Raw genomic sequence first — 22,456 nt, 5'->3', positions numbered from 1 at the left:
AAAAACTAAACTTCAGACCTCCCAAAACAACTGAACACATATTGAATACATTGACTTCTTTGTTTCTATGATTCCAGACGTCTGTACCACAGAGCAGAGTCTCCAACTCCCAGCCTTCTGTCTATGAAGAGTGACTTTTCTAAAGACATTCCTCTTAACTTCAGGGATGAATCTGGACCTCCTGATACACAGTATGTCAATCCTCCTGTACAATATATACACTATAACACTACTGTACAATATATACACTATAACACTGTACAATATATACACTATAACACTATACAATATATACACTATAACACTGTACAATATACACTATAACACTATACAATATACACACTATAACACTATACAATATATACACTATAACACTATACAATATATACACTATAACACTATACAATATACACTATAACACTATACAATATACACTATAACACTATACAATATATACACTATAACACTATACAATATATACACTATAACACTATACAATATACACTATAACACTGTACAATATATACACTATAACACTGTACAATATATACACTATAACACTGTACAATATATACACTATAACACTATACAATATACACTATAACACTGTACAATATATACACTATAACACTATACAATATATACACTATAACACTGTACAATATACACACTATAACACTATACAATGTATACACTATAACACTATACAATATACACTATAACACTGTACAATATATACACTATAACACTGTACAATATATACACTATAACACTGTACAATATACACTATAACACTATACAATATACACTATAATGAATCTGGACCTCCAGATACACAGTATGTCAATCCTCCAATAGCCTACAATTCAAGGTTCAATGTTGTACTTTATTGTTTCATCCTGTGTACACTACAGGTACATAAGAATAAAACTTTATTGTTCCATCTTGTGTACACTACAGGTACATGAGAGTAAAACTTGTTTTGGTTTCAGACAATGCAGCAGCATTATATACACAACATTTTATAACACAACCATGTGATCTCATGCTAAGTTATATAAATTCCATAACAAGACATAACATCTAATAATGTCGTATCAACCCTGTTCAAAGTCCATCTACAGATTGTAAGTTACTGTGTGAGCAGTTTGTGAATGAAGTGGTACAAATCACAGTGTGGTGTTCAGTAGACAGGCTGGCTGCTTGTGTGCATGTACAGTATGTGTACAGTATGTGTACAGTATGCCACAAGCTATGTTTAAACGATCACCTGTTATTGTGTTGTATATTTAGTGAGATTTTATATTTCTGTGGTAACTTGAATACTGAAGGTTAAAGTACAAAATGATGCTTGTTGTTTATTTCCCAAGTGAGGAACACAGACTGGAAGCTCTATCGCCACATAATAAAGTCACTTCCTCCAAGCTGGTGCTTTCCTGTTAGACCAGAGCCATAGAGTCAGACAGAGTTAGGACATTGAGGGGGCAGAAAGCTGAGTCCAGGGCATTCTGCCAACTCCCGGTCCAGGACTTTGTCACTGTTCGCTATGCTCTTCACCAATAGAAGTCTAGACGTAGAAGATTGGACTGAAGCCCCATGAAGTGAACGGAGTTGTGGTAACTCTGTCTTACTCTATGGCTACTACTGACTTATAGTCCTAGTCTGGTGTACTTGCGCCCCCTCTTGGCCAGGCCCTGTAATAAAACAATAAGCCACAAGAGGTCTCAGGTTACCATGGATTTTACAACGGGTGAGAGGCGTGATGAGCACATCGAGTGTCTCCAATCAGAATCAAGTATTGGGACTATAACCGTTTTAGAACTACAATTTTTACATGCCTAGTAAAACCACAACATAACAATTTATATTATGTTTTTGGCCATTTTATTCAGTTTACTTGTTGCTGCAATGCTGTGAGATGAAAGTAAAAGATGTATTTTGGAAGTACAATGGAATGTAACAATACAAAATACAAAACTAATTGACAATGTCATTCACACAAACAATTTCTATGATTCCAGACGTCTGTACCACAGAGCAGAGTCTCCAACTCCCAGCCTTCTGTCTGTGAAGAGTGACTTTTCTAAAGACATTCCTCTTAACTTCAGGGATGAATCTGGACCTCCTGATACACAGTATGTCAATCCTCCTGTACAATATATACACTATAACACTATACAATATACACTATAACACTATACAATATATACACTATAACACTATACAATATACACTATAACACTATACAATATATACACTATAACACTGTACAATATACACTATAACACTGTACAATATATACACTATAACACTATACAATATATACACTATAACACTATACAATATACACTATAACACTATACAATATACACTATAACACTATACAATATATACACTATAACACTATACAATATACACTATAACACTATACAATATATACACTATAACACTATACAATATACACTATAACACTATACAATATATACACTATAACACTATACAATATATACACTATAACACTATACAATATATACACTATAACACTATACAATATATACACTATAACACTATACAATATACACTATAACACTGTACAATATATACACTATAACACTATACAATATACACTATAACACTATACAATATATACACTATAACACTATACAATATATACACTATAACACTGTACAATATATACACTATAACACTGTACAATATACACACTATAACACTGTACAATATATACACTATAACACTGTACAATATACACTATAACACTGTACAATATATACACTATAACACTGTACAATATACACTATAACACTGTACAATATATACACCATAACACTGTACAATATACACTATAACACTATACAATATACACTATAACACTATACAATATACACTATAACACTATACAATATACACTATAACACTGTAGTCTTTGCATATGCATGTAAGGTCGTCAGGGCTAGGGCAAGTGCTACGGGCCATGATGGAGTTGTTATCATACAGAATATGTTAACAATAGTAGCCTATGACTGGTAGAACATGGGTGCAATTTGGGAGGAATAAAAACACTTTTCTTTCTTTCATTCTGTGTGATAAAAATACAAACGATAAGGCAAGGCAAGGCAAGGCAATTTTATTATATAGCACCTTTCATACTCAAGGCAATTCAAAGTGCTTTACAGAATAAAAACAAATACAGAGTGCAACAGTGCACTTGAAAATTAATACAGATTATAATAGATACAATTTACAATTTAGGCATTTATCAGACGCTCTTAATCCAGAGCGACTTACAATAAGCAAGAACAAAAAGCATGGGAATACATCACAAAAAAAGCATTTATCATAAAACATGCGTAAGCTAAGAAAGTAACAGTGGAATATCTATATTATGAGACTATACATATAAACTATATATATACTACTATGCTATACATATGTACTATGGCGTGCTATGACTATATACAATGCAATTATAGTGCTGTCTACATAACATGCTATAAGTCTGTATCAGATGCTATCTAAGTCTACAGAAATGCTATCTAAGGGGTTAGGGTAAGTGCTATGGGCCATGATGGAGTCTAAAAAGGTGGGTTTTCAGACTACAGCGGAAGATTGGGAGTGATGCTGCAGTTCTGACTGCAATGGGAAGTGCATTCCACAGTTTTGGAGCCAGAAGGGAGAAGAGTTTGGGACGTGTGGAGCGTTGTCCCGGCGATACAATTACATTACATTACAACAGATACTCCCACCTTTAATAGAAACACAGTTAATTGGGATAAATACGTTTTTAAATTTGACTTAAAAATGGCTATGGTTGGGGATTTTCTAATGTAACCTGGAATGCTATTCCAGCTTTGTGGTGCATAATGGTGGAATGCTGCTTCACCATGTTTTGTTCCAGCTATGGGGTGAACTATCAGTAGGCCAGCCTCAGATGACCTAAGGGTTCTGGAGGGCTTCAGCATGTCTGAGATGTAGCTGGGCCCAAAGCCACAAACAGATTTATAGACAAGTAATACAATTTTAAAATCAATTCTCTGGGACACTGGTAGCCAATGTAAGGATTTTAGGATTGGTGTAATATGGTCATATTTTCTAGTTTTTGTCACGACTCTAGCAGCAGCATTCTGAATTAATTGGAGTTGACGAAGAGCTTTGTTTGAAAGTCCTGTGAGCAGACCATTGCAGTAATCCAGTCTACTGGAAACAAAAGCATGTATAAGTGTTTCTAGGTCTTGCTTGGACATAATTCCTCTAACTCTTGCAATATTTTTAAGGTGATAATAGGCAGATGAAATTACAGTTTTGATATGACTGTTAAAATTTAAATCTGAGTCTAGGATAACACCAAGATCTCTCACCTGACTCTTGGGTATAAGAGACCGCGATTCAAGGTGAGAAATTACACTCCGATAAAGACATATTTTTGGGCAGACTCTTGCTGGAGCTTCATTCAGTCAATGTCACTTTGACTACGCTTCCACCTCTTGGTTCTCCAACATCTCAATGTCACTAAAAACTAAACTTCAGACCTCCCAAAACAACTGAACACATATTGAATAAATTGACTTCTTTGTTTCTATGATTCCAGACGTCTGTACCACAGAGCAGAGTCTCCAACTCCCAGCCTTCTGTCTATGAAGAGTGACTTTTCTAAAGACATTCCTCTTAACTTCAGGGATGAATCTGGACCTCCAGATACACAGTATGTCAATCCTCCAATAGCCTACAATTCAAGGTTCAATGTTGTACTTTATTGTTTCATCCTGTGTACACTACAGGTACATAAGAATAAAACTTTATTGTTCCATCTTGTGTACACTACAGGTACATGAGATTAAAACTTGTTTTGGTTTCAGACAATGCAGCAGCATTATATACACAACATTTTATAACACAACCATGTGATCTCATGCTAAGTTATATCAATTCCATAACAAGACATAACATCTAATAATGTCGTATCAACCCTGTTCAAAGTCCATCTACAGATTGTAAGTTACTGTGTGAGCAGTTTGTGAATGAAGTGGTACAAATCACAGTGTGGTGTTCAGTAGACAGGCTGGCTGCTTGTGTGCATGTACAGTATGTGTACAGTATGTGTACAGTATGCCACAAGCTATGTTTAAACGATCACCTGTTATTGTGTTGTATATTTAGTGAGATTTTATATTTCTGTGGTAACTTGAATACTGAAGGTTAAAGTACAAAATGGATGCTTGTTGTTTATTTCCCAAGTGAGGAACACAGACTGGAAGCTCTATCGCCACATAATAAAGTCACTTCCTCCAAGCTGGTGCTTTCCTGTTAGACCAGAGCCATAGAGTCAGACAGAGTTAGGACATTGAGGGGGCAGAAAGCTGAGTCCTGCAGTGCATTCTGCCAACTCCCGCTCCAGGACTTTGTCACTGTTCGCTATGCTCTTCACCAATAGAAGTCTAGCCGTAGAAGATTGGACTGAAGCCCCATGAAGTGAACGGAGTTGTCATAACTCTGTCTTACTCTATGGCTACTACTGACTTATAGTCCTAGTCTGGTGTACTTGCGCCCCCTCTTGGCCAGGCCCTGTAATAAAACAATAAGTCACAAGAGGTCTCAGGTTACCATGGATTTTACAATGGGTGAGAGGCGTAGTGAGACATGAGCACATCGAGTGTCTCCAATCAGAATCAAGTATTGGGACTATAACCGTTTTAGAACTACAATGTTTACATGCCTAGTAAAACCACAACATAACAATTTATATTATGTTTTTGGCCATTTTATTCAGTTTACTTGTTGCTGCAATGCTGTGAGATGAAAGTAAAAGATGTCTTTTGGAAGTACAATGGAATGTAACAATACAAAATACAAAACTAATTGACAATGTCATTCACACAAACAATGTCTATGATTCCAGACGTCTGTACCACAGAGCAGAGTCTCCAACTCCCAGCCTTCTGTCTATGAAGAGTGACTTTTCTAAAGACATTCCTCTTAACTTCAGGGATGAATCTGGACCTCCAGATACACAGTATGTCAATCCTCCTGTACAATATATACACTATAACACTGTACAATATATACACTATAACACTGTACAATATACACTATAACACTATACAATATACACTATAACACTGTACAATATATACACTATAACACTGTACAATATATACACTATAACACTGTACAATATACACTATAACACTATACAATATACACTATAACACTGTACAATATATACACTATAACACTGTACAATATACACACTATAACACTATACAATATACACTATAACACTATACAATATACACTATAACACTATACAATATACACTAACACTATACAATATACACTATAACACTATACAATATACACTATAACACTATAAAATATACACTATAACACTGTACAATATACACTATAACACTGTAGTCTTTGCATACGCATGTAAGGTCGTCAGGGCTAGGGCAAGTGCTACGGGCCATGATGGAGTTGTTATCATACAGAATATGTTAACAATAGTAGCCTATGACTGGTAGAACATGGGTGCAATTTGGGAGGAATAAAAACACTTTTCTTTCTTTCTTTCTGTGTGATAAAAATACAAACGATAAAGAGATGTTTTTGGGCAGACTCTTGCTGGAGCTTCATTCATTCAATGTCAGTTTGACTACGCTTCCACCTCTTGGTTCTCCAACATCTCAATGTCACTTTGACTACGCTTCCACCTCTTGGTTCTCCAACATCTCAATGTCACTAAAAACTAAACTTCAGACCTCCCAAAACAACTGAACACATATTGAATACATTGACTTCTTTGTTTCTATGATTCCAGACGTCTGTACCACAGAGCAGAGTCTCCAACTCCCAGCCTTCTGTCTATGAAGAGTGACTTTTCTAAAGACATTCCTCTTAACTTCAGGGATGAATCTGGACCTCCTGATACACAGTATGTCAATCCTCCTGTACAATATATACACTATAACACTACTGTACAATATATACACTATAACACTGTACAATATATACACTATAACACTATACAATATATACACTATAACACTGTACAATATACACTATAACACTATACAATATACACACTATAACACTATACAATATATACACTATAACACTATACAATATATACACTATAACACTATACAATATACACTATAACACTATACAATATACACTATAACACTATACAATATATACACTATAACACTATACAATATATACACTATAACACTATACAATATACACTATAACACTGTACAATATATACACTATAACACTGTACAATATATACACTATAACACTGTACAATATATACACTATAACACTATACAATATACACTATAACACTGTACAATATATACACTATAACACTATACAATATATACACTATAACACTGTACAATATACACACTATAACACTATACAATATATACACTATAACACTATACAATATACACTATAACACTGTACAATATATACACTATAACACTGTACAATATATACACTATAACACTGTACAATATACACTATAACACTATACAATATACACTATAATGAATCTGGACCTCCAGATACACAGTATGTCAATCCTCCAATAGCCTACAATTCAAGGTTCAATGTTGTACTTTATTGTTTCATCCTGTGTACACTACAGGTACATAAGAATAAAACTTTATTGTTCCATCTTGTGTACACTACAGGTACATGAGAGTAAAACTTGTTTTGGTTTCAGACAATGCAGCAGCATTATATACACAACATTTTATAACACAACCATGTGATCTCATGCTAAGTTATATAAATTCCATAACAAGACATAACATCTAATAATGTCGTATCAACCCTGTTCAAAGTCCATCTACAGATTGTAAGTTACTGTGTGAGCAGTTTGTGAATGAAGTGGTACAAATCACAGTGTGGTGTTCAGTAGACAGGCTGGCTGCTTGTGTGCATGTACAGTATGTGTACAGTATGTGTACAGTATGCCACAAGCTATGTTTAAACGATCACCTGTTATTGTGTTGTATATTTAGTGAGATTTTATATTTCTGTGGTAACTTGAATACTGAAGGTTAAAGTACAAAATGATGCTTGTTGTTTATTTCCCAAGTGAGGAACACAGACTGGAAGCTCTATCGCCACATAATAAAGTCACTTCCTCCAAGCTGGTGCTTTCCTGTTAGACCAGAGCCATAGAGTCAGACAGAGTTAGGACATTGAGGGGGCAGAAAGCTGAGTCCAGGGCATTCTGCCAACTCCCGGTCCAGGACTTTGTCACTGTTCGCTATGCTCTTCACCAATAGAAGTCTAGACGTAGAAGATTGGACTGAAGCCCCATGAAGTGAACGGAGTTGTGGTAACTCTGTCTTACTCTATGGCTACTACTGACTTATAGTCCTAGTCTGGTGTACTTGCGCCCCCTCTTGGCCAGGCCCTGTAATAAAACAATAAGCCACAAGAGGTCTCAGGTTACCATGGATTTTACAACGGGTGAGAGGCGTGATGAGCACATCGAGTGTCTCCAATCAGAATCAAGTATTGGGACTATAACCGTTTTAGAACTACAATTTTTACATGCCTAGTAAAACCACAACATAACAATTTATATTATGTTTTTGGCCATTTTATTCAGTTTACTTGTTGCTGCAATGCTGTGAGATGAAAGTAAAAGATGTATTTTGGAAGTACAATGGAATGTAACAATACAAAATACAAAACTAATTGACAATGTCATTCACACAAACAATTTCTATGATTCCAGACGTCTGTACCACAGAGCAGAGTCTCCAACTCCCAGCCTTCTGTCTGTGAAGAGTGACTTTTCTAAAGACATTCCTCTTAACTTCAGGGATGAATCTGGACCTCCTGATACACAGTATGTCAATCCTCCTGTACAATATATACACTATAACACTATACAATATACACTATAACACTATACAATATATACACTATAACACTATACAATATACACTATAACACTATACAATATATACACTATAACACTGTACAATATACACTATAACACTGTACAATATATACACTATAACACTATACAATATATACACTATAACACTATACAATATACACTATAACACTATACAATATACACTATAACACTATACAATATATACACTATAACACTATACAATATACACTATAACACTATACAATATATACACTATAACACTATACAATATACACTATAACACTATACAATATATACACTATAACACTATACAATATATACACTATAACACTATACAATATATACACTATAACACTATACAATATATACACTATAACACTATACAATATACACTATAACACTGTACAATATATACACTATAACACTATACAATATACACTATAACACTATACAATATATACACTATAACACTATACAATATATACACTATAACACTGTACAATATATACACTATAACACTGTACAATATACACACTATAACACTGTACAATATATACACTATAACACTGTACAATATACACTATAACACTGTACAATATATACACTATAACACTGTACAATATACACTATAACACTGTACAATATATACACCATAACACTGTACAATATACACTATAACACTATACAATATACACTATAACACTATACAATATACACTATAACACTATACAATATACACTATAACACTGTAGTCTTTGCATATGCATGTAAGGTCGTCAGGGCTAGGGCAAGTGCTACGGGCCATGATGGAGTTGTTATCATACAGAATATGTTAACAATAGTAGCCTATGACTGGTAGAACATGGGTGCAATTTGGGAGGAATAAAAACACTTTTCTTTCTTTCATTCTGTGTGATAAAAATACAAACGATAAGGCAAGGCAAGGCAAGGCAATTTTATTATATAGCACCTTTCATACTCAAGGCAATTCAAAGTGCTTTACAGAATAAAAACAAATACAGAGTGCAACAGTGCACTTGAAAATTAATACAGATTATAATAGATACAATTTACAATTTAGGCATTTATCAGACGCTCTTAATCCAGAGCGACTTACAATAAGCAAGAACAAAAAGCATGGGAATACATCACAAAAAAAGCATTTATCATAAAACATGCGTAAGCTAAGAAAGTAACAGTGGAATATCTATATTATGAGACTATACATATAAACTATATATATACTACTATGCTATACATATGTACTATGGCGTGCTATGACTATATACAATGCAATTATAGTGCTGTCTACATAACATGCTATAAGTCTGTATCAGATGCTATCTAAGTCTACAGAAATGCTATCTAAGGGGTTAGGGTAAGTGCTATGGGCCATGATGGAGTCTAAAAAGGTGGGTTTTCAGACTACAGCGGAAGATTGGGAGTGATGCTGCAGTTCTGACTGCAATGGGAAGTGCATTCCACAGTTTTGGAGCCAGAAGGGAGAAGAGTTTGGGACGTGTGGAGCGTTGTCCCGGCGATACAATTACATTACATTACAACAGATACTCCCACCTTTAATAGAAACACAGTTAATTGGGATAAATACGTTTTTAAATTTGACTTAAAAATGGCTATGGTTGGGGATTTTCTAATGTAACCTGGAATGCTATTCCAGCTTTGTGGTGCATAATGGTGGAATGCTGCTTCACCATGTTTTGTTCCAGCTATGGGGTGAACTATCAGTAGGCCAGCCTCAGATGACCTAAGGGTTCTGGAGGGCTTCAGCATGTCTGAGATGTAGCTGGGCCCAAAGCCACAAACAGATTTATAGACAAGTAATACAATTTTAAAATCAATTCTCTGGGACACTGGTAGCCAATGTAAGGATTTTAGGATTGGTGTAATATGGTCATATTTTCTAGTTTTTGTCACGACTCTAGCAGCAGCATTCTGAATTAATTGGAGTTGACGAAGAGCTTTGTTTGAAAGTCCTGTGAGCAGACCATTGCAGTAATCCAGTCTACTGGAAACAAAAGCATGTATAAGTGTTTCTAGGTCTTGCTTGGACATAATTCCTCTAACTCTTGCAATATTTTTAAGGTGATAATAGGCAGATGAAATTACAGTTTTGATATGACTGTTAAAATTTAAATCTGAGTCTAGGATAACACCAAGATCTCTCACCTGACTCTTGGGTATAAGAGACCGCGATTCAAGGTGAGAAATTACACTCCGATAAAGACATATTTTTGGGCAGACTCTTGCTGGAGCTTCATTCATTCAATGTCAGTTTGACTACGCTTCCACCTCTTGGTTCTCCAACATCTCAATGTCACTAAAAACTAAACTTCAGACCTCCCAAAACAACTGAACACATATTGAATAAATTGACTTCTTTGTTTCTATGATTCCAGACGTCTGTACCACAGAGCAGAGTCTCCAACTCCCAGCCTTCTGTCTATGAAGAGTGACTTTTCTAAAGACATTCCTCTTAACTTCAGGGATGAATCTGGACCTCCTGATACACAGTATGTCAATCCTCCTGTACAATATATACACTATAACACTGTACAATATATACACTATAACACTATACAATATATACACTATGGTCCTGATTCTTCAAAAACGAAATGCGCCAGAGTGTAACGGTGACGGAAACAGATATCGTATTTATCCGTCCGATCAAGCTACGTTGAGATGACGTGTTATTCAGAGAGTGGTGTGTACCACAGGTGCGCTGGCGTATCGCAGGTGTATGTCATACTGAAAGCAGCGGGTGCAAAGTGATCGGAAAAGCAACCGACAACCTCATCTGCATTGATCCACGCCCCATATCGACCATAAAAGGCTTCAAGCATGACTCAGCAGACAGCAGTTTGTCTGAGATCACAGCCGCGGTCACTGCTATATCCAAGCTTACAACAGTGCGTGCTCCGCTGAAGCAATATAATTATAATTTATTAAATTAAGTTCGGGACCAAGGCGGGTGCTCACTCACACCACACCTTTGCAGAGGTAAAACATGTCAATGCAAAAGTCGTCTTTTCAGAGAGAGCGAGAGAGAGAGAGAGAGAGAGAGACGAGAGAGGGAGGGGGGCTGCATGGGCCCTCGACACTGTTGCGCGATAAAGAACAGTAGCCCATACATTCATAAGTAAATATATTATAGGCCTGGGATCCTCTTGTCTGAAGAAATTATAATCCAGTGAGTTTATCCAGTGAGTTAAACTATTCTGTGTGTGGCATCCATGTGATCAATATCAATACAATATACATTATTATAAATTCTGTCTGTCTGTCCGTCATGTTCACGAGTGGAGGTGAGCTGCATGGTTTAAAACTGATATGACTGGCCGACTTTCAAACACGCTGCATTCATTAGGCTATAAATGTGGTCTTCTATTTTTTATATAGGGCTAATTAGCCCTATTCATTTTCCAATGTGAATCGGATCGGCAGCACGCTGCTGTCTGCCCCCCGCCACACACACACACACACACACACACACACACACACACACACACACACACACACACACACACACACACACACGCCTACTGCAGGCATTACTGTCTACACTAAACTATGTTGGATTCGTACAGTGCAGAATGCAGATAAGCCTATGTTCTTATTATAACTGTGAATTTGTTTTTTAACATGCAGTGCGAGTCCGCGAGATCCGATCTACAAGCTCACAACCGTTGCACTTCCGAGTAGAAGGCTGCCAGTGAGCTGCAGCCCCAATCGCGCATGATATAAATATCCTAATAAATAAATAGAAATGTGTCGTGCTTGCGGGGCAGTTTCTGTATGGGACTCTATAGGCTAACTTGCCTATAATGCATGCATTTAGGCATACAAGTGCACTCGGCTTTTATATATATATATATATATATATATATAGGCTATCTTTTTTTTATGTGCTGATCGACCAATATGTTGGGGACACATGCCTACATATTTTATCTGAGATTTGGGAACAATTTATTGATTCAGCATGAAGACTAAAGCCTTCTGAATAAATCTATACGCAAGTGTATGGTTCCGAAAATTTCTCCGCCACCTAAAGAGGTGGCGGAGGATTTAGCGGAATTTCCGACAAACCAAAGGCAGCGTCAAGTTCACGGCCATTTTCATGAATTCCAAATTAATGTGGGAAATCCACGTAAATGCCTTTCCGCTAGCGTCACGTCAATATATAAGCGGAAGCGCGTTGAAGAATCAGGCCCTATAACACTATACAATATACACTATAACACTGTACAATATATACACTATAACACTATACAATATACACTATAACACTGTACAATATACACTATAACACTATACAATATATACACTATAACACTGTACAATATATACACTATAACACTGTACAATATATACACTATAACACTGTACAATATATACACTATAACACTATACAATATACACTATAACACTATACAATATATACACTATAACACTATACAATATATACACTATAACACTGTACAATATATACACTATAACACTATACAATATACACTATAACACTATACAATATATACACTATAACACTATACAATATATACACTATAACACTGTACAATATATACACTATAACACTATACAATATACACTATAACACTATACAATATATACACTATAACACTGTACAATATATACACTATAACACTGTACAATATATACACTATAACACTATACAATATACACTATAACACTATACAATATATACACTATAACACTGTACAATATATACACTATAACACGTACTATACAATATATACACTATAACACTATACAATATACACTATAACACTATACAATATATACACTATAACACTGTACAATATATACACTATAACACTGTACAATATATACACTATAACACTGTACAATATATACACTATAACACTATACAATATACACTATAATGAATCTGGACCTCCAGATACACAGTATGTCAATCCTCCAATAGCCTACAATTCAAGGTTCAATGTTGTACTTTATTGTTTCATCCTGTGTACACTACAGGTACATAAGAATAAAACTTTATTGTTCCATCTTGTGTACACTACAGGTACATGAGATTAAAACTTGTTTTGGTTTCAGACAATGCATTATATACACATTTTATAACACAACCATGTGATCTCATGCTAAGTTATATCAATTCCATAACAAGACATAACATCTAATAATGTCGTATCAACCCTGTTCAAAGTCCATCTACAGATTGTAAGTTACTGTGTGAGCAGTTTGTGAATGAAGTGGTACAAATCACAGTGTGGTGTTCAGTAGACAGGCTGGCTGCTTGTGTGCATGTACAGTATGTGTACAGTATGTGTACAGTATGCCACAAGCTATGTTTAAACGATCACCTGTTATTGTGTTGTATATTTAGTGAGATTTTATATTTCTGTGGTAACTTGAATACTGAAGGTTAAAGTACAAAATGATGCTTGTTGTTTATTTCCCAAGTGAGGAACACAGACTGGAAGCTCTATCGCCACATAATAAAGTCACTTCCTCCAAGCTGGTGCTTTCCTGTTAGACCAGAGCCATAGAGTCAGACAGAGTTAGGACATTGAGGGGGCAGAAAGCTGAGTCCAGTGCATTCTGCCAACTCCCGGTCCAGGACTTTGTCACTGTTCGCTATGCTCTTCACCAATAGAAGTCTAGACGTAGAAGATTGGACTGAAGCCCCATGAAGTGAACGGAGTTGTCATAACTCTGTCTTACTCTATGGCTACTACTGACTTATAGTCCTAGTCTGGTGTACTTGCGCAGTGTCGGCCCGATAAGCGGCTGGAAATGAGCACAGAGTCAGGATGTAAAAAGCAGCCACACCGTGGTTTATTCCAAAAAGAAGGTTGACAGCATGGTCAATGGCAAAATACAGGCAGCAAACAAATAGGGCATGTTGGTGTGCAGCTCCACCATGCCCTCTCACTGAATCCAACACTGAGTTGGTGTGTGCTTCCTGGCAGCCTTTTATAGTCAGCTGAACCAATCAGTGCAGACTGTACCATTTTACCGGTTAAACATGCAACCCTTTTCTGAGCCCCACATAACCCACATCACCTGAACCTATAACTCTATATCCCTACACCGGTAAGTACATATCAATGATGCCCACTATTGCAAGATAACCCACATATCACATTATCATTAGCAGCTCCACTGCATAACTCAACCACCCCCATGGCTATTTCACTGTGGTCCAGTCCAGACCATTACATGGTGCTCTGGTAGCCTGGGACTCTTTTGCCCGAACACACTGGAACAGACAGAACAGAAGCAGTCAGTATTCACATACCCATAACACAGTCTCATATTACATAATGGTATTTTCATGTTCATAATACTTTCAATAAACCAGTTAAACTCATGACTTTTCCTTTGTGTGTCAAACAATATACATATTGAAATGTGCCAAATATCAGTAACGGAGGACCACTTCGTTACATTTCCCCCCTCCTCTCGATGCTCCTCAGTCTTCGTGGATGCGGGAGAGGCAGTCAGCCACCACATTGGACTTCCCTGACCGGTAGTGAACAGTAAAGTCATATGGCTGTAGGGAGAGATACCAACCCGCAATGCGTATGTTTGCATCCTTCATGCGATTCAGCCACTGCAGTGCACGATGGTCAGTCTCTAGAAAGAAGTGTCGTCCTAACAGATAGTATCTGAGGGTGTCAATGGCCCACTTCATCGCCAAACACTCTTTCTCCACTGTTGAATACCTGGTCTCTCTGTCTTCCAGCTTACGACTCAGGAATGCCACCGGCTTCCTCTCTCCATCCACCTCCTGCAACAGCACCGCTCCAAGGCCCACTCCAGAAGCATCTGTCTGCAGGGTGAATGGCTTGTCAAAGTCTGGAGTGTGAAGGACTGGATGGGTGCAGATTGCTTCCTTGAGGTCTTTGAATGCTTTATCACACTCATCAGTCCATCTCACTTTAGTGGGGAATGCGTCTCTCGTGAGGTCTGTGAGCACTGCTGATCTCTCTGCAAAATGGGGAATAAATTTCCTGTACCACCCGACGAGGCCAACAAACCCTCTCACCTTCTTCTTGGTGGTTGGAACAGGGAAGGACCGGATGGCTTCAACTTTCCCAACCTGTGGTTTGATCTTGCCATAGCCAATTACAAACCCCAGGTATTGCACTTCTCTTTGTGCAATAGCACACTTTCGAGGGTTGATGGTTAGGCCGGCTGCACGAATGCATTGCAGGACTTGCTGTAGGTGGCACACATGCTCTTCCCAGGACTGGCTGAAAATTATACAATCATCAAGGTAGGCTGCAGAGAATTCAGACACATCCCTCAGTACATGATCCATTAGTCTCTGAAATGTGGCCGGTGCTCCATGGAGTCCAAATGGCATGACACGAAACTGGTACATACCAAACGGTGTCCTGAATGCTGTCAGTTCTTTACCGTCTGGTGCCAAGGCCAGCTGCCAATAACCTTTGCTCAGGTCCAGAGTGGTGATGTACCTCGCTTTGCCGACCCGCTCCAACATGTCATCAATCCGAGGCATTGGATAAGGATCAAAAGCAGATACAGAGTTAAGGTACCTAAAGTCAATACAAAAACGTAATGAACCATCTTTTTTCGGCACCAGAACAACCGGACTGCACCACTCACTGCTGGAGACCTCGATTATGCCTCCCTCCAACATAGACTGAATCTCATTCTTCAGTTCGGGGATCAGCCGCTCAGGAATCCTGTAACTCCTCTGACGAGCTGGAGCCTCCCCCTTCAGACGAATCTTGTGCTGTACAAGAGAGGTAAAACCTGGAGTCTCCCGGAACAGCTCTGTGTCCAGAAGGGGCTTAATGTCATCCTGTTGAGAACGTGACAGATAAGACAAATCCACTGGGGTGGACTCAGCGGCACCAGTGGGCAAAAACTTCTCATTCACCTCCTCATCGTGGACTGCACGTGCAAACAACTGCTGCACTGGCTCTGGTCGAACCTGGAATTCCTTCAACAAGTTTACATGGAAATTCTGATATTTTTTCATTCGCTCTGGCATATGTATTTCATATGTGACTGTACCCACTCTTCTAGTGACCTTATATGGTCCATGCCATTGTGTAAGCAGCTTACTGTCACTGGTGGGAAGCAACAGAAGTACCTGCTGACCTGGGCTGAGGACCCGCTCTCTGGCCTTCTGGTCATACCATGTCTTTTGGTGGTTTTGCGCCACCTTCAGGTTCTCCTGTGCCAGTGCCGACATCTGCTCCAGCCTCTCCCTCATTTTGACCACATAGGCCACAACATTCTCCCCCTCTGGTTCAGACCTTTCCCAATAGTCTTTCAGTAGGTCTAGTGGCCCCCTCACTTGCCGACCATAGAGTAGTTCGAATGGGGAAAACCCGGTTGATGCCTGTGGTACCTCTCTGTAGGCAAACAGCAGGTATGGCAGCCATTGGTCCCAGTCAGCACCTGTGTTGGAGACAAACTTGCGCAGCATGCTTTTCAGTGTCTTGTTGTACCTTTCCACAAGCCCGTCCGTTTGGGGGTGGTAAGGGGTGGTCTTAATCCCCTTCACACCTAACAACTGGTAAACTTGCTGCAGTAATTTGGACAAAAAATTTGTTGCACAATCTGTCAAAATCTCCCTGGCTATGCCCACTCTGGAAAATAGTTGTAAAAGGCAATTAGCAACCTGTCTGGCCTTGATTGACCTAAGGGGGAAAACCTCCGGGTACCGTGTTGCATAGTCACAAATAACCAATATGTAGCGATGGCCTGATGAGCTCTTCTCTAATGGCCCCACAATATCCATAGCTATTCTCTCAAAAGGTGTCTCAATGATTGGCAGAGGTTGTAATTGGGCACGTGCCACCCCCCTCCCTGAAGTCAATTGGCATTTCTCACAGGAGCTACAGAACTGAGCAATTTGAGTATACATGCCCGGCCAGACAAAGTGACTAGAAATCCTACACAGTGTCTTGTGGGAAGCCATGTGCCCTGCCCATGGAATTGAATGGCCCCATTCCATCACTTTTTGTCCAAACTGCTGTGGTAGTGCTAAAGCCTCAATATTTCCCTTTCTCTGGTAGAGTATTCCCTCTTTCATTATATAGGTAGCCTCTTCCAAACAGCCTGCCGTGCCCTGTTTAACTCCATCTACCTCAGTCACCTTCTCAAACCAAGGTTTTAAAGTAGAGTCCTCTCTTTGCAGCCTACCTACATCTGGTGGAATGTCAACATCTAAAGGACAGTCTGGTATTGAAAGCTGTTCTACACCCCTTTTGACTGTGCCAAGCAACTTCTCTCTCCTTCTCTGGGTCTTTGATTTTAGAGGCTTCACTGGGCCCGCCTCCCATTCTACCTCAGCGAATGGCAACTCTCTGAAAACTGTTCTTGCAGTCTGAGCTCTCGTGGTAACCACATTGCAAGGCTGTACTATTTTTGTAGCTGGTTTGCCTCCTTCACCTGAGCTCTGTACCTTGCTGGTCTGTACTGGCTGGTTCACAAGGTCTAGTAGAGTAGGAACATCATTACCTAGAATGACTGCATACGGCAAAGTAGGAGCTAGCGCTACCAACAAAGAAAATGTCTGGCCTCCTACTGTCAAATAAACCTGTGCTGTGGGGTACTCATGTTTATCACCATGAACGCAGCTAATTGTGGCCTTCTCTTCACTCCACCTTTCTCTTGGGACAAGACTGGACAGTATTATTGACTGAAAACTCCCTGTATCAAGTAGGGCTTCCTCCCGCTGACCATTAACCAAAACAGGTACAGTACTGGCTTTCTCCTGACATGTAACTATGTTGGTCGCTCTAGGGGCTGCAGTGAACATAACTGGTCTATTGTCACCATTTGCTGGGCAAAAATATTGGGTGTGGCCTAGACCATTACATAGATAGCACCTAATGTCTTGTTTTGAGGATCTCTTAGAATTAGCTGAAGGAAAATGCCTACCACTAGAACCCCTCCCCAGACCAGAGCCCTGTTCACCCCCATTGGACTTACTGGACTGAGCGTTGTGGTTCTCGTGGCCAATGCTGCTCCCCTTTCTGGCTGATGTAAAGACCTCAGCGAGGCGTGCTGCTTCCTCTGCCGTCTTGGGATCGTGTTCGCGGATCCAAACCTCCAGGTCAGGCTGCACCATCCTCAGAAACTGTTCAAGGATCAATGTCTCTGCAATATCTTCCTTTGTCGATTTGTCTGGTTTGACCCATTTTCCAAACAGGTCTTTCAAACGTACGTACAGCTCTCTTGGAGTCTCTCCCCGCTCGATGTTCAGGGACCGGAACCTTCTGCGATACGTATCAGCTGTTATTTCATACTTTGACAAAATGGCTTCTTTCACTTTGGTGTAGTTGTCAGAGTCGGCAATGTCCATTAAGACATATGCACTACGGGCTTTGCCAGTAAGCAATGGAACAAGGCGAATAGCCCACTCTTCTCTGTGCCAGCGGCATACGATGGCTATTCGTTCAAATGTGGTCAAAAAATGTTCAATGTCATCCTCTGGAGATAATGGAAGCAACTTGGGTTCCCTGTGGGACGGTGGAGCGCTGTGGGCTGTGGAACCACGCCCCCCATCGGCTTGCCCATCAGGTTCTTCCTCCTCCTCCTGACTACTGACCTCCTGGTGCTGCTCATGTCCAGGGCCTTCTCCCATGTCATTGACCTGCAGCTGGAGCTGCTGGAACTGGTGCTGCATACCCTTCCATCTCTGCTCATGTCGAGAGGCTTCCCTCTCCATCTGCTGGTCTCTAGTCATCTGTGCCCGAACAAGACTCTTCACCATCTCTGTGAGCTCCTCCAGACCTGTCCCCGGCTTAGCCGCTGCCCCGACCCCCGGGTCAGGTGGCGCGCCCACTTCATTCTCTGGTGCCTCCTGGACGGAATCCTTCTTTGCTGGTTTGGGTGGCATGACTCTGTGCTCTGTTGTGGGCCCCACTCACTGCCACCAATTGTAGTGTCGGCCCGATAAGCGGCTGGAAATGAGCACAGAGTCAGGATGTAAAAAGCAGCCACACCGTGGTTTATTCCAAAAAGAAGGTTGACAGCATGGTCAATGGCAAAATACAGGCAGCAAACAAATAGGGCATGTTGGTGTGCAGCTCCACCATGCCCTCTCACTGAATCCAACACTGAGTTGGTGTGTGCTTCCTGGCAGCCTTTTATAGTCAGCTGAACCAATCAGTGCAGACTGTACCATTTTACCGGTTAAACATGCAACCCTTTTCTGAGCCCCACATAACCCACATCACCTGAACCTATAACTCTATATCCCTACACCGGTAAGTACATATCAATGATGCCCACTATTGCAAGATAACCCACATATCACATTATCATTAGCAGCTCCACTGCATAACTCAACCACCCCCATGGCTATTTCACTGTGGTCCAGTCCAGACCATTACATGGTGCTCTGGTAGCCTGGGACTCTTTTGCCCGAACACACTGGAACAGACAGAACAGAAGCAGTCAGTATTCACATACCCATAACACAGTCTCATATTACATAATGGTATTTTCATGTTCATAATACTTTCAATAAACCAGTTAAACTCATGACTTTTCCTTTGTGTGTCAAACAATATACATATTGAAATGTGCCAAATATCAGTAACGGAGGACCACTTCGTTACAAACACTATACAATATATACACTATAACACTGTACAATATATACACTATAACACGTACTATACAATATATACACTATAACACTATACAATATACACTATAACACTATACAATATATACACTATAACACTGTACAATATATACACTATAACACTGTACAATATATACACTATAACACTGTACAATATATACACTATAACACTATACAATATACACTATAATGAATCTGGACCTCCAGATACACAGTATGTCAATCCTCCAATAGCCTACAATTCAAGGTTCAATGTTGTACTTTATTGTTTCATCCTGTGTACACTACAGGTACATAAGAATAAAACTTTATTGTTCCATCTTGTGTACACTACAGGTACATGAGATTAAAACTTGTTTTGGTTTCAGACAATGCATTATATACACATTTTATAACACAACCATGTGATCTCATGCTAAGTTATATCAATTCCATAACAAGACATAACATCTAATAATGTCGTATCAACCCTGTTCAAAGTCCATCTACAGATTGTAAGTTACTGTGTGAGCAGTTTGTGAATGAAGTGGTACAAATCACAGTGTGGTGTTCAGTAGACAGGCTGGCTGCTTGTGTGCATGTACAGTATGTGTACAGTATGTGTACAGTATGCCACAAGCTATGTTTAAACGATCACCTGTTATTGTGTTGTATATTTAGTGAGATTTTATATTTCTGTGGTAACTTGAATACTGAAGGTTAAAGTACAAAATGATGCTTGTTGTTTATTTCCCAAGTGAGGAACACAGACTGGAAGCTCTATCGCCACATAATAAAGTCACTTCCTCCAAGCTGGTGCTTTCCTGTTAGACCAGAGCCATAGAGTCAGACAGAGTTAGGACATTGAGGGGGCAGAAAGCTGAGTCCAGTGCATTCTGCCAACTCCCGGTCCAGGACTTTGTCACTGTTCGCTATGCTCTTCACCAATAGAAGTCTAGACGTAGAAGATTGGACTGAAGCCCCATGAAGTGAACGGAGTTGTCATAACTCTGTCTTACTCTATGGCTACTACTGACTTATAGTCCTAGTCTGGTGTACTTGCGCCCCCTCTTGGCCAGGCCCTGTAATAAAACAATAAGTCACAAGAGGTCTCAGGTTACCATGAATTTTACAATGGGTGAGAGGCGTGATGAGCACATCGAGTGTCTCCAATCAGAATCAAGTATTGGGACTATAACCGTTTTAGAACTACAATGTTTACATGCCTAGTAAAACCACAACATAACAATTTATATTATGTTTTTGGCCATTTTATTCAGTTTACTTGTTGCTGCAATGCTGTGAGAGGAAAGTAAAAGATGTCTTTTGGAAGTACAATGGAATGTAACAATACAAAATACAAAACTAATTGACAATGTCATTCACACAAACAATTTCTATGATTCCAGACGTCTGTACCACAGAGCAGAGTCTCCAACTCCCAGCCTTCTGTCTGTGAAGAGTGACTTTTCTAAAGACATTCCTCTTAACTTCAGGGATGAATCTGGACCTCCTGATACACAGTATGTCAATCCTCCTGTACAATATATACACTATAACACTACTGTACAATATACACTATAACACTGTACAATATATACACTATAACACTATACAATATATACACTATAACACTGTACAATATATACACTATAACACTGTACAATATACACTATAACACTGTACAATATATACACTATAACACTGTACAATATATACACTATAACACTATACAATATACACTATAACACTATACAATACACACTATAACACTATACAATATACACTATACCACTGTAGTCTTTGCATACGCATGTAAGGTCGTCAGGGCTAGGGCAAGTGCTACGGGCCATGATGGA

The 22,456-nt window shown here is 38.9% G+C and overlaps 1 protein-coding gene across 1 annotated transcript in view; it reads left to right on the top strand.

Moving 5' to 3' along the window:
* The window catches only part of LOC310873857 (NACHT, LRR and PYD domains-containing protein 3-like), a 59,642-nt gene that overhangs the window by 10,522 nt on the left and 26,664 nt on the right, over nucleotides 1-22,456 (top strand). The window contains exons 5-6 of the mRNA XM_083786408.1: nucleotides 8,780-8,893; nucleotides 22,007-22,120. Of these exons, the coding sequence (XP_083642534.1) occupies nucleotides 8,780-8,893; nucleotides 22,007-22,120 (228 nt within the window). The remainder of the gene's footprint in view (nucleotides 1-8,779; nucleotides 8,894-22,006; nucleotides 22,121-22,456) is intronic.

Source organism: Protomyctophum parallelum (genome assembly GCF_964188405.1).
Source record: "Protomyctophum parallelum genome assembly, chromosome: 16".
Lineage (NCBI taxonomy): Eukaryota > Metazoa > Chordata > Actinopteri > Myctophiformes > Myctophidae > Protomyctophum > Protomyctophum parallelum.
The sequence above is the reverse complement of the archived record's forward strand: the minus strand, read 5'-3'. Positions and strand labels throughout refer to the sequence as shown.